Raw genomic sequence first — 15,143 nt, 5'->3', positions numbered from 1 at the left:
AGTATGAATATTTAATGACTTAAAATACTTATTTATGAAAATTAATACGATGTTCTAAGTGTTTCAATTTAAGATGACTGCATGCCACATAAATCTTCAAAAGTTTGAAACTTTATTGTAAAGTAAAATCAATAAGATTAAATAATAAGTGAAAAATTAATGTTCAAGCAATTTTCTATTCCATATATATATATATTATATATAGAATACAAAGGAAAGTTTAATTTTTTAAAAAAAATAGAGGACTTAAAGTTGTTATGTACAGTAAAATATAACGAATGAAACAGGCAAAAAACAATCGGTGGCATACGACTTTTGCAGTTAAAGTCAAGTGTTGTTTAACGAGTTGAAAAAAAAAAATAATGCGAGAAATGGGTTAGTTGTATTTTGTGACTAGGTCCTAAAAAAAAATGTTTGTCCTTTAATAGTGAAAATAAAATGACATGAAGGTATAAAAATGAAATTTTTAAAAGGATATAATTTAAACATTATTGCGTCAGTGAATAAATGTGATAGTCATAAATGCGATGTCACAGGTGGTATTATGACACTGGACATTATATAATTTAATAGATAAGAAGAAATTAAATTTTTAAAAAAAAACATACTTACTTCTTTAATAATGATGAATTTAAATTTCTGTTTAAGTACTAATAATAATTCAGGTATCTAATGTATTAACGGTTTTATTTAGCATAAATATTAAAAATGTGAGCATAAATTTAATTTAATGGCTTTTATTAGAAACTTGGGTACAATCGTAAATGTGACTATTAATTGTGTTTTGATATATTCAATACGTTATACGAACATTTTGCATTCATTTTTAATTTTTAGCTATGTCATGCAATTTCCACATTCAATAATTGTTTTTATACATTTTTATTAAAGTACGCTTATATATTAAAATATGTACTTGCTACGTTGAAATTATATTTTCCTTACCCAAATAATTTGATTTTTTTTCAACATTAAATGTACCTAAAATATTTTAAACTACTAAAATCATTTTAACTTCATACGATCAGCATAAAAACGGCTCATTCACCGGAATCGGAAACGATATTTTCACCTCTCTGCCATCAGTAAATATTTGTTACCTACATAAAACTTTAGAGGTAATGGATTTCGGAATAATATTTTCTACTATATATACTAACCAGTTAGCGGACACATTTATTTAAGTTTTGAAAATACACTGATTACATTCTATTACCATATTCTATGTAATAGTGAAATTGATCATTTTTTTCTCTATCACTGTATATAGTTTTTTTTTTTTATTAAAAAATAAATAAATAGGTAATAAAAAAGTACGTTATATTAAATTATTTTCCTTTATAGATTTATATGCATTTTGGACGTTTGGTGATAAATTAAATCATGAAGCAAATACAATTAACAGCGAAAAATAGTAATGTTTAAAATGTACTATGTATATTAAATTATTAACATAATACAATCAAATTATGAATTTGGTGCTTACCTTAATTTCAGAAAATAATCAAAAATAATATATTTGTAGAAAAGCACTACATTATTTCATGTAATAAACAAAATTATAATATACAAAAACTGCAGATGGACTATTTAAGTCAAAGTTGTATTTTTAATTTATAAAAAAATCTAAATGTTTTCAATTTAGATTTTATAACTATTATTATTACTTGTTATAAATGTATTAGTATATTATACTGTATTGATTTAGTCATGATGTGATATTTTTAATCGTAAAATAAATTTAAAAATGTTAATTACCAGACACTTGCTTACATATCTATATCTATATATATATATATATATATTATAATTTAAATTAATAACTAATAATAAAACGAATATATAAGCGTTATCCCAAAGGTACATTATAATAGATAATAATATATAGTTTTTCTTACTTGGGATAAGTGACATTTGGTAGAGGTTTCAAGAAACACCTTTGTCGAAGTATGCCTTCCCATAGCTGCACTCCAATGATACCGAATATGAAGAACACGAAGAAACATAACAGCAGCACATTACCCAACATTGGCAAAGTGTCCAAAAGCAACATGACCAATATGCGCATACCTGTAACAATGTAAATGCAAGTTTTCAAAATACTCGATATATTATATTTTATAATGATTACAATTAGATAATATTATTAATTAAATTAATTAATTTACGATAGATGAATACTATGCTATTAGCATAATCATAAACTTTATTCAAATCTAAAGCCAGTGATTGAAAATCCATCCAAATTATCGACAAACCCAAAGTTAATAGAAAAGTTATACCTAAAATAAAATGTTTTATAGATAAATTACATCACGACTATAATACGTGAGTAATTCGTAATATTAATTAGTAATTCATTCATTATGCAACAAAAATGACAACATTTGTCTGTAATCTAACATATTACCGATATAATTTTGATGTATTAAGGTTAATTTTTGCTAAACACGTTTTTAAATATTAAAAATAAAAAACTGTAAATAATAAATAACAAACTACATGCATAATTTAAGTTGTTTTATCATTATCAATAATATTTAGATATTGAACAGAGATGAGTTGAATGTGTTAGTTTTTTATAATGATTTGTGTTTGTTGTGTCTGAACATTAAAGACACTTATTCTCGCACAATTTCCAAACATAATTCCATCTTCAATATTGAGTGTGGTTTCTGGTAACAAATTAAATTTAGTCTGTACTTAGATTAAAGTTCCTAGTACTTTTCTAAATTATCGGGAAAAAATAAAAACAAATTACGGAAAAACGAGAAAATGTACGCAACTCTAGTTTCCGACAAAATCGATTTATTTTTATATGTTGTCATTCAAAAATAAATAACCATAGGTTAAATTAGGTTGTAGCAGATACCAAATATTTATATATTTAAATATATAATACAACATTGGATAGTGAAAATGTTCCCAAATATTCATATTATGATTTTTGTTTTTTCGCTATAATTTAAAAAATGTTAACGTGGACACTCGAAAAATTTCAGTATTATTTACTAAAGTTATTTTCAATGAAAATGTCTAATATGAACAAACAAGCAATGATTAGCGAAGTAATAAAACTATGTATTGTGCAAACATCCATTGTAAAACTCTTGCATTATATTGTTATTGTGTAGGAAATAGTTATAACAAAATAAAACTCTGTCTGTGTATTACAAATTATAGTTTTATTTTTAAGCAAACATTATAAAAATTAGAAGACCTTATAGTTTTAGGATCTTATGATATATTTAATATTATGATTAAAGTAAAGATTTAGTAGTTTTGATTTTTTTTTCAAATATTTATTATTTAATATGTACACGTGTTTTTATATATATATATATAAATAAGTATTATGTACGTATAAGGGTGGTAGTGGCTGTAGTCTTGAAGGAAGAGTCGATACGGTAATATAATTTCGCAATATTTTATTTTAAATTTAAAATCGTACAATATTATAATGTATTAGATGTTGTCGAATTTATTAATTGCCGGAAAAGAACAAACCGTTTATTTTAGTATAGTGGAAAATGTGAAATTATTTAAATTGTCATAATAATATATCAGTGCAGTATATTCTTAATAACATATAGCGCTATCGAATTCAATTATCTAATCAATTTCTCATAAATACATTTAAATTATATATAGCTTTAATACATATTATATTATGAACAAAGAAAAAACAAATATTTAATTTAGATTCTGTTTGCTATTGAACGTAGGTATGAACGTAAGTATTATAATATGATATAACATAAAATTAATATTTTATTAAACCTTATTGGCTACTATAGAGAAATAAAAATTAATCAGATACATAATATGATTAAATACTCGTTCCAAGTACCTAAATCAAACATATTTTTCCTATAACATTATAATATAATCTATTTTGTTATTATATATATTTTTTTAAATTATGTCAAAACCGTAACGTGTATTAATCATTGCCCAACGGTTGGTTATATAATCAATCATTCTTTTTTATTATTATTATTATTATTATTATTAGTGCCTACCTTGTGAATAATGCAATACAATAATTTCCTAACATCTTCTTGTAACTCGAAACTGTACGCACTGCCTTTATAATATTATAACGTTTTATTAGTGAGATACCTTCAGCCCTTTCAGCCCATGGGAACAGTCTTTGTTACGTATAATTTCCGCCTTCTGCATAAAGTCCAACAGAATGCCATCATCTGCAGTTCTTTAATATAATGTTAGAGCTCGTCTGGGATGTTCATGTACAATGCTTAAAATTCAGTGAGCATAGCAACAAGGTTTAACACTGTTTATGCTGCAGCTAATTTTAGTCTGAAACCATTATACTAAAACTTCAAATGAAATATTTAAATGTCAAAATACATACTTAGGGCGGTAGGGTTTTAAACTCTTAAGTCTGAATATCGAAATTCTTTGAAACCATTATGAACACGGATGATTGAGTTTCCTACTGATTTATTATGGAATCGTCTATCATTATCTTTATTTATTGTGTACAGAGGACACTAATTAATCTATACAAACGAGACTTGAAAAATAGGTTAAATGGATTTATATAATACATAACAATAAGAATTAAATGAGAGTGTTATCAATTCAAATGTAATATGTTAATATAATAATAATATTTTAATAAATACTTTACCAAGTATATACATCTGTTATATGTATTAAATTTATCAAATTATTTTATCTTTCGCGTGGATGGTAACAAATACGAATATATTTACGCAACACCAGATTTTAACATTAATTTAATTTAATATTATTTATTGTAAAGCAAAAATAAATAATAGTAAGGACTTGACATTTTTACCGAATATTTATATTAACATTTTGTAGGATATGATTTAGTTTTCAAACTATTTTGTGTTATAATTTAAATACGTTAAACATTTTTTAATTTTTTTAGATTTTTTTGATTGACTCTTTTAGGAACGATTTAAAAAATGCCAAAACCAAAATATTCCTCGTAACTATTAATTCAAAACTTTAATCTCTATCATAAAAGTTGTGGTTAGAATTACTAATCATCACATTGTTTCTAAAGCGATGTGTGTTAATCATTAGTTTGATAATGGTAAGTGACAACATGTATTGCGAGTTAACCGTTTTCACTTTATTTTAGTTACTTTATAATATGCGGTTTTTGAGTTTCATTTTTTTTTTTATTTTTTGGAAAATGTTTAAAATAATTAGTTATACAATATATTATTATATAAATATATTTTTAATGATGAAAATAATTTACGTATTATATATGTAATTACTCAGAAAATAATTTAAATAATTAAGAATATTATTTAGTTTATAAACAAGTTAAATAATATTTATTTACGATAAGTATTGATTATAATTTTTAATGTGATATTGTTTTCAGGAAATTATGTCTAGGATATTTTAACATGTTTTAGATCCATTCATTTTAATTCAGAGTATACCAATCATATGAACTTAAAAATTTAACAACTTAGTATATAATTATTTTCTCCGTGCAATATATATATATAAATCTTTTTAATATCATGACTAATTAAAAAAAAAAAATTATAGCATGAACCCGTTTATACCGTTCTATACTGCGTGGTATTTATCTATACGTTAATAACAACAGTATATAATGAAATATTTTTGATGTTTTTGATTATTTATCATAATATTGTAATGTTATACTGATTATTCATATTTATTGATTAAAGGAAAATAAATTACCATTAATTTTGTATAATATACATTATAAAATATTCTTAGAAATAGAAACTGATATATCATGATCTCCTCTCAAAATCGTTTTTTGCATTCAAGGATTTAAAAATATTTAAATTTAACACATTAATTGCAATTTACAGTGCCTCCTTAATGACGAAGTACATCAAAACCCTTCTTTATAGTTGAGCAAATTACTTAGCTTTTTTTCTATAGTCCACAAAATGCTATATTAGTTTTTAAGATTTTTTTATGTACAGGATGCTTCTTTTATCATTGTACACTCATTGATTATTTCAAAAAGTGTTGACTTTTTTTTTTTTAAATATTTAGTACTTTTACTTTAGTATACTTTTCTAAAGCTATATAATATTTTAATTTTTTTCATCTTTATATTTAATAGTGAAATCTCTACTTTATAATAACTTTCTATTTTCAAATGGCAACCTATACTTAAAATGTCATAAAGTAGTAGGCTATTTTTTTTTATGAATTCTAACGTTCAAATTATTATTTTTCATTTAACCGTTCGCGAGTTATAGCTGCTCAAAGTTGGGTGGTTTGAGGTTTTCAGATGTTAGTCCCAAAGGTTATTACGGCTGTGAGGCATTTATAAGAACACAATTATTATTTTCAAAGACTAGTAGTTCAAGTAATAAATCGTTATCGTTCGACCAAAGGTAATCTTTGTAGTTTAATTTGTACCTCCTACTACCTACACGAATACGGAATACGAACTGTGGATTATCGTGGACTATACCAGTATGGTATCTGTGATATAAAAAAATATGATTAATAATAAATCAGATGAAACAGAACTTAAAATTTTCAATTTTTATCATCGTGGTTTTATTATGATTACAATATCATAATATGAAAGTACCTACCTCCTAAACCACATGGCAAATGACAATACTTTAATCACAGCTGATAAACTCTCAACGAACCAAACCAAACATATTTTTAGTGACATAAATATAGTTGAATGATGTATTTTATTTTAAATTTAATAATTAGTAATTAGTATACTAGAAATTATAATATATAATTTATGAGTTGATGAGCTATTTATTAACTTATATGTCTAACTATTAATTATTGTTACAGATGAAAAAAAAATAAAGTTGAAATAAATATTTGTGTTTTAAATCTTTCAAATCATTTGTTTTATATAAAATATTGTGTGGTTCCATATCGTTAACACTAGACGGTGGTTTGCCTTCACGATATAACTACATCGGTTCAGAAATAATATACACAATAAACTTTTTACATTTCTAGCACTGCTTTTAGTATATATATATTATACCTATACAATACCACGAATACGACTATTAAGTTAAATTGTGTGTTATAAATGCAACTGAAAATACTTTAAAATGTTGTTAGAGGAGCTAACGCAGACAGATAACTGAGAATACTGTTCTGTAGAATTTTAAGTTTTAACAACTCACAAGGGTTGTCCGGAAAGGAAATAGTTCAGAAAGTCAGTCTGTAGGAAGACACCATTTAGTAATCGAATTCAAGTCGTTCAAAAAAAAAAAAAATTACTTAAGATTGAGATTTATGATCCGTTAAACTGTTGTAGGTTAAGTCTATAAAGTGTTAGCGTAGGAACCCATAAAATAATTTATGATACTTTACAAATTACTATTAATTATATCGTATAATAATTTTCATCATCGTTATATTATAATAGACGTAACTACGTAAGCCAACCCAACCGTATACTGAATATATTGTGTATTGGTGACTAAAACAGTTTAAGGTGGACTTTCTTATCATTATTCTTTATAAAAACTTCACTTAAGATACAATTTGATTTATAGTATTATATAGTATCAATAAAAATCTTAAATAATAATAATAACAAAGAAATAACATACAAATACGTTTTAGTAAATAATATATAAAAATACTTAATTGGTTTTAATCAGTTTTTTTTTTTAAATTTAATAGTTGGCAATGACCACTATTATTTCAATTTTCAACCACTCATATTCCCAAAAGCGTTTTTCAGATTTTTTCGTCGTTTTGTACAGTTACATTTTTTCCGACAGTACCTTACTCGAAATGAACATACGACGTGAAATAAATAATATGTAGTACACACCACTAAACGATGAAAACGTCGTCGAACATATTTCTTACGGTAATTGATTATGTCCTTTTCCTAAGTCTACTTTTAAAACTCAGTCGTTTATTTTCTACATACCTACCTAAGCGCTTTTAGTGAATTAGGTCTGGTTCTTATGTTATCTGCTGGTATAATTAAACAAGCTGAGTATGGCATATTGTATCATTTCTTATACGCACAGCACCAACAAATATAATATCACACCATTAAGTAGTAAGATTTAACGTGATCATTATATTATGTTACACAACTTTTTTCAATCTAGTTAAAACTTTATAACTTTTATCATAGTTCTTAACCCCTGTGGAGTATTCTTATTTGTAAATATTAATAGTGATCAGGTTTAATATTTTTTTTGTTATTATTTATTGAAAAATTACTTTTTCAATTATATTAACAGTCGTTTAATGTTTGATATATTAATGGCTACAAGATTGCCCTTAAATATGAAATTTTAGACGTATAAAGAAGCTAACTAATTCCTGTCTATAATATGATATGTTGTAAGCCATTTTAGATAACATTAAGTTTGAGTTTACCAAAAAGTGTTAGACGACACAACTGCTGAATATAAAATTTCTGACCTCCAAAATACATGATATCAAACTATATTGAAAACACTGAAGATTATTTTCTAGTAGACAAAGAAAAAGCTATTAAATTTCAAAGTCATACCTATATGCTTAAATAAATATATACATATATATCACCTAGATCACAAATCTCTGGAATGTAAACTGGTCGTCATGAACTTGCCCTAGTAATTATTAGTATTATGAAATATTCACACCACTTGACGTTGTCTTAATAATAATTTAAAATATTCTAAACTAAGGGCTAAGATATTATAACGATGGATAATTTTTATTTTATAGACATATTTTAATTAGCAATTGAATATATATTTAACTATATTCTTACATTATAAAAATTAATTTTCAGTACTTAACCAAAATATGATTTTATAGTACCTACATACAGGCCTATTATCGGAAGACGGCAATTTTTGAATTGATTGTTGTATTAGCCCTCATACAACTCAATCCCCCCTCTAAGTAATTGATCTGGTTACGGGCTTGACTCAATAGTGTAGTATTGTAAGCTACCTATGTGTATAAACATATTTATATTTTTCCAAATCTTGGTCTTCGTATTTATTTCTATAGTAATTTAAAACATACCAACACAAATATTTGATTAAGCGTTTTGTAAATGTTAATAATTAAAACTGAATAAGATAGATATATATTTATTTTAAGTTTGCTTTTTGTTTCTACAATACTACTACATACTTTATGATTTTACATATTATTTCATATTTAAATAAAATAATATTGTTACCTTTTAAAAACTAATCGAGAAATTCTGTAGTACCAGTATGTTATTGTTTGTTTATAGTTTACACTTGAACCACTAATCATTAATATTATTAACTTACACAATGATTGGTATAAAACGAAAATAATATCTGGTAGATAATAGTAAAGTAATTTAACTACTAACTACACAATAATGTAGGTTCATAGTGAATGGGTTATTATAATGACATTGTTCCTTAACACAATAAAGTATCGATGTTGCCTATATGTTATACCATATATTATTACATAGAGGAAACAATTTACGAAACTTGTACGTAGTACCGAGTGTTTCTTCACTAACCTCTCTGTAAGGTTTTAAATTATTCATGAAAATAAAAAAGAATTAATTATTTTGAAAATGTATTATTTAGTAACGAACTTTATATTAAATTCGAGCGATTAAAGACGATCTCAAACTTCTTTACGATCTGTGTAAGCTACTATCACAAGACTCTGAAACTGCTACTCAACATTATGAGTATATACAATTTTCAATTTATTTTAAATATATCATAATTTTTACGCTAATGGTGTATAATATTATATTCTTATTAAAATGATCATATAACTGTGTATCAAGTTTTACATTGTTGATAACGTGTATTTTACAAAAATAAATACAATTATATTAATATCCTTAATATATTAAAAAAAATGTCAAATATTTTAATAAGTACTTACTCAAAAATTATTGATTTTAGTAAAAAAAAAAAAAAAATGAAAACATATACTACTGTATAAAATGTAATAAAATAATGTTAAAAAATAAATTGTATACTCTCGTATTATAATCGTATACACAGTGTTTTAATTAAGCCAAACTGTTTTTCTACAAGTTATTTGATAAATTTCACCATCTAAACTTTCATTCTATAATTTTGAATTAATATATATATATATATATATTAAGTCTTAATATTGATTTCTCTAAACAATTTTAATTTAATCAAAAACATTACTTAAGTCGATATTTTTAATTTTAACATATAATAAATTAGAATTTACATACAATTTAAATGAAAAACACAAAAGTTCAAAAGTTCATACACAATCGATTAACTGCTATAATATGATCATTATTAATACATGAAATGATAAAAAAAAAAAACCTATAAATAATGGATACGCAACTTAACCCTTACGGTTGCATGACAATATAAGTATGTACTCGTCTGTTAGCAAAAAATCTTAATTTTTTGATATTTTTACTTGACATAAGAAAGAATTTGAACATGATAACATTATGAAAATAATTTTAAACTTTTTTTTTTAACTATTTTTGAGCGAGTAATAGTATTTTTTGATTTTCCATTTTCTTCAAATTTTATAAACACCAAATTGTTGTATGTTATAGATAATCTAACGATTATTTTGTGAACTATGAAAAACTAAATATAAACAATATAAATGTGTTCTAATAGTTTTTTTTTGCATTTTACGTCATAATACTGTCTAATATTAAAAATATTTTATTTTTTTTTTTAATATATATTTGAATATTTCCATACAGGTAGTTCGAATAATAAACAATCAACTCTATAATTTGTCAAAATATACCTATTCAAAAATTTAGATGTAAACATAGTAAATTATTAATAATAACGGTGTGGTATAGAATAAAGTTTTAATCTAACGGATACCTAATAAAATGGCTTAAGTCAAATGTTAATATTAATATGTAATATGAAAAACGTGAAAATTATTGTATACGTTTAATAAGAGTGAGAATTTAATGGGTCTTGTTAATCAAGTTCTTGAAAGTACGTTTAGGATGACTCACTGTCATAGATCTTTACATTATTTATTGTAAAATAAATTAAACAAAACACTTAATTTATGAGCCTAATAAATATTCCAATATGTAAGCTACTTAATACGTCAACACATTATAACAGTAGTCAATAAAGCTTAACTACAAATGCATTTCAATAAAATAATAAAAAATATAAAATTAAACATAATACAAATGTTATAAAAAAAAAAAACCTGTTTATTAAGTGTTTCCCAGTGAAGTGGCAATAAACGTTACATATGTAAATACAGGTATTGTTGTTTTCGTTTGGATAGATATTATTATCTATCCTTTTCGACAAAATTGGTATATTTTTATTATCCTTTTCACTTTTTTCAACATAGCTATGTTGTTATATTTATATTAGATTGCTATACAGAAATAAAAACATTTTATTTTCTATTTAATAATCTTAGTAAGGTTAATTTTTTTCATTTGTAATAATACCATTTGAATATTTAAAATTATCTGTGATTCTGTTACGTCACCAATTGCAGTACTACACGTTGATATTTATTATCATATTTTATTATAATAATAATAATATAAATTTGTATACATAATATTATATGCTTGTGTATAATAAATCATGATATCATAAAATTTTTCAAATCAAAGATTAAAAACTGAAACGGTGATTTATAAATTTGGTGAATTAAATGGCTGACGTGAAATTATTTTTTATTTGAAAATAAAAAATTACGTCAAAACCGAACGGTTCGTCTTCTTGCTTGATTAATTTTTAGTATATTGTACTCATAAAACATGCCACCGTAGAGATTATTTTTATAGCCAACTCCTGATATTGAGTTCCGATAACCCAAATATATTTTTATTGCACAGAACGCATCATGTGGTCGGTGCTATAGCAACGGAATCCGTCAAAAGGAGAAAACTGATTTTTTAACTAGTAAAATAATTATGAATTCACCTGCATATCTGTTATCAACGAGAGATTTTTTTTTTGTTATACACATATAATATGTATTTTATGTTTTTAATTATTTTATGTTTATAATTTATTATACTTTTTTGTCGGCAATGACTCGCGCGTACACACTTAAAGCATTTTAACGTGAAAACTAAATTTTACTCACTTGGAATCCTGTTGATGGCTCTAAGCGGCCTCAGCACCCTTATTGTTCGTATGGCAGAGAAATTTATGTTCTCCACGTTCAAACAGTACTCCAGAGCACTATAAAGCAAGAGAATTAAAATTGTAATAACGAAAAAATCCAACGCATATGGTAAATAGCAAAGCAACGTTATCCGCGCGATCAACGGGAATTTCAATACACATATTTTGTTTAACCCATTAATCACGGGCACGCGTATACAATAATACGGGACGAAATAAATATAAATAACAAAAGTTTATTAACGTATGGTTTCGTACCCTGCGATAACGATGAAAAAATCTAGTCTGTTCCATGAGTCTGCGAGGTAAGTACAGGGACCGTACGCTCCCATAGCGATCATTTTCACAATCATTTCTAGTGAAAAGAATGCAAATATGAAGTCGTCGAACACCTGTACACAGTTTTCGTGAATTATAGTTATGTCCGATACATACAGTTATATAAAATACATAATATTTAAAAAAGAAAAAAATATATTACTTGTAGGATTCTGCATCTTCTCGTTATGCATTGGTCGTCCACGCACGGTTGATACATGCCCAAAGTAACACAGTTCAGAAGTATAACTAGCATGCTTGCCCTCTCGAACCACGTGTATGAGTTCGTTAAGGAAATATTATTTTCAAGACATTTATAATATAATATAATTTAAACAAGTTATTTATTGTGTAATTGTTTTTAAAACTATTATTTGAAATATTATAGTTTCAAATAATTTTGAAATAAAAATAATCAAACATTTAGTGTATTTAAAAAATATACTATTAACCTTAAAAACAATTTTATATGTTTCCAATCATTTTTATTGAGAATATTACAATAGAAGAGACTTTAACGCTAAACAATTTTTGGATTTATTCAGTCTGTTATAGTTCTGTACAAAAGTATAATCATTTCTTTCTTTTTTTTTAGTCTGGTGTTATTTCATTTTAACCAAAAAACTATATAAATTATTATGTGCTTTGTATATAAATTGAATAACAAAATTATTACATTTATATAATATATACGTTTACTACTTATAATAGACTAAAATCTATATTATAAATATTATATTATTTGATTTTATTAAATTAATTAAGTGTAATATAAAGAACCTATTATACTTATAATATTAAACTTATAACCATATCACAGGTTTATTTCGGTATATTTTTTAAGTTGATTTCAAATAATATCAATAAAACATCAATAAAATACAAATGGTGAGTTATATTCAATATGATTTTATATAATATTATGCATGTTGTTATCGATAAAATTATAAGTCCATCTTATCACACATTTTTAAATATTTAAATAGTCGATGTTTGAGTATAATATGCATCTAATAATAAATAATAATATATTTATGGAAAATAGGTATACCTATATTGTGTTTATAACACATAATTTTAAGTCAAAATATTATGAAATAAAATAAAGGCGGCACTATTTCTTAAGCAGCCAAGTTAAAAACCAAATAAAATGCAAGTCATTCATTTTTATTGTCTTTTGTCTTAATTATGTCTAAATAAATATGTCCTCTATCATTTGTTTATCTGCTGTTATACTTGTAATCACAAAGACAACTATAGTTTTTTTTTAGTAATTAATAATTAATCAATTATTTACCCTAATGACAGAATAACTAATTAACTTCAGAAAATAGATTTGCAGAAAATAAAGATATTGGTAGTAAATTATTCATGTTTACGTATCACAAATGTTAATAATTTAGCAGATTATTCTGCGATAATCCGAGCGAACCTGGTACACATTATACTTCGGTAAAAATAAATAACTTGCATTTTGATTAGTTCACAAAACATGACTATTCAATAAATATTTTTTAATTAATTTCACCTTTATTTCATTTTATGCTATTTTAACTTAATAATGTTTTTGTACAACAATAATAAATTATTATTTATAATAGGTACAAGTTTACTTACAATTTGTGTACTATAATACAAATGTGCTAGTTAACTTAAATTGATTAATAGTGTTTAATTCTATATAAAAATTCATACAATTTTATCTAATCAGTGCCATTTTGGTTTAATGATTCTTTTTGATTTTTGGATTCTAAAGGGGGATCTAGTACATTTTGATAAAACTTCAAAATTATTTTAGTTCCCAAGCACCTATTACTTTTGCATATGATTATATACGCTATAATACATAGTGTGATTAGTGACAAATTATTATTTTCGAGTAAAATTATTCACGACGTATTGAGCTATACTTTTTTCATTTTTACTCAAAAACATGTGAGTATCACAGTTTTAACAAAATATAAATAATTTATAATGCGATGTAGACTATATTATTTAATTAATATATTAGATAAAAATCTAATCTAACTTAGCTAGATAAAATTATTATATATATATTATAATATAATATAAAACAATTCTTAATATATTTATATTTTTAGCCAATGTGTTTAGACAGTTAGCATTATTTATAATAAAACAAAAAAAAAATCTTATGGGAATAATAGACTTATCTTTTTTCCAAGTTTCCTTATTTAACTTTACATATTTTTATAACTGTTTATTTTAAGTTTTTATCTGCATTATATTTCTTTAACACAATATTAACTACCATTTGACGTTTATATTCCAATAAATAAATAAAAATAAATAATGACTTCTAAGTTTAACAGCCTTATCTTTATTTTATTTTTCATACATTATACATTTTTTAATGCTCGTTACAAACTAGAAATATGTCAAATATGTTATGACTAATATATCTCAACATTTTTTCTTTAATCAGATATCCCATCTTCATGTTGTTAGTATTGGTTTTAAAGAGACTAATGGTAGTTTTATCGGTAACAAGCTTCAACAGGAAGCTGCTTATCGCTTATTGATATATAGAAAATGAAAATTTGTAAGGTATTTTTGTAATATTTAAATAAATATATATATATATATATTGTGTGTATTAATTATTTAATCGATTTAGTGCTTATGCGTGTAATGCAATAAAAAAGGAATTTTTTAAATTGT

At 24.1% G+C, this 15,143-nt stretch overlaps 1 protein-coding gene across 2 annotated transcripts in view; it reads right to left on the bottom strand.

The window, feature by feature from the left end:
• Positions 1-12,734, bottom strand: part of LOC113551912 (voltage-dependent T-type calcium channel subunit alpha-1H-like) — a 163,383-nt gene extending 150,649 nt beyond the window's left edge. The window contains exons 1-4 of one of the 2 annotated variants that reach the window (XM_026954488.1): positions 12,625-12,734; positions 12,402-12,535; positions 12,103-12,200; positions 1,899-2,070 (exon numbers count right to left, since the gene is read on the bottom strand). In XM_026954488.1, coding sequence (XP_026810289.1) covers positions 1,899-2,070; positions 12,103-12,200; positions 12,402-12,535; positions 12,625-12,717 — 497 coding nt within the window. In that variant the 5' untranslated portion in view covers positions 12,718-12,734. The remainder of the gene's footprint in view (positions 1-1,898; positions 2,071-12,102; positions 12,201-12,401; positions 12,536-12,624) is intronic. The other variant, XM_026954487.1, reaches the window with a different exon arrangement.
• Between the last annotated feature and the right edge of the window lie 2,409 nt (positions 12,735-15,143).

Source organism: Rhopalosiphum maidis, chromosome 2 (assembly GCF_003676215.2).
Source record: "Rhopalosiphum maidis isolate BTI-1 chromosome 2, ASM367621v3, whole genome shotgun sequence".
NCBI lineage: Eukaryota > Metazoa > Arthropoda > Insecta > Hemiptera > Aphididae > Rhopalosiphum > Rhopalosiphum maidis.
This window is presented reverse-complemented; position numbering and strand designations above follow the sequence as displayed.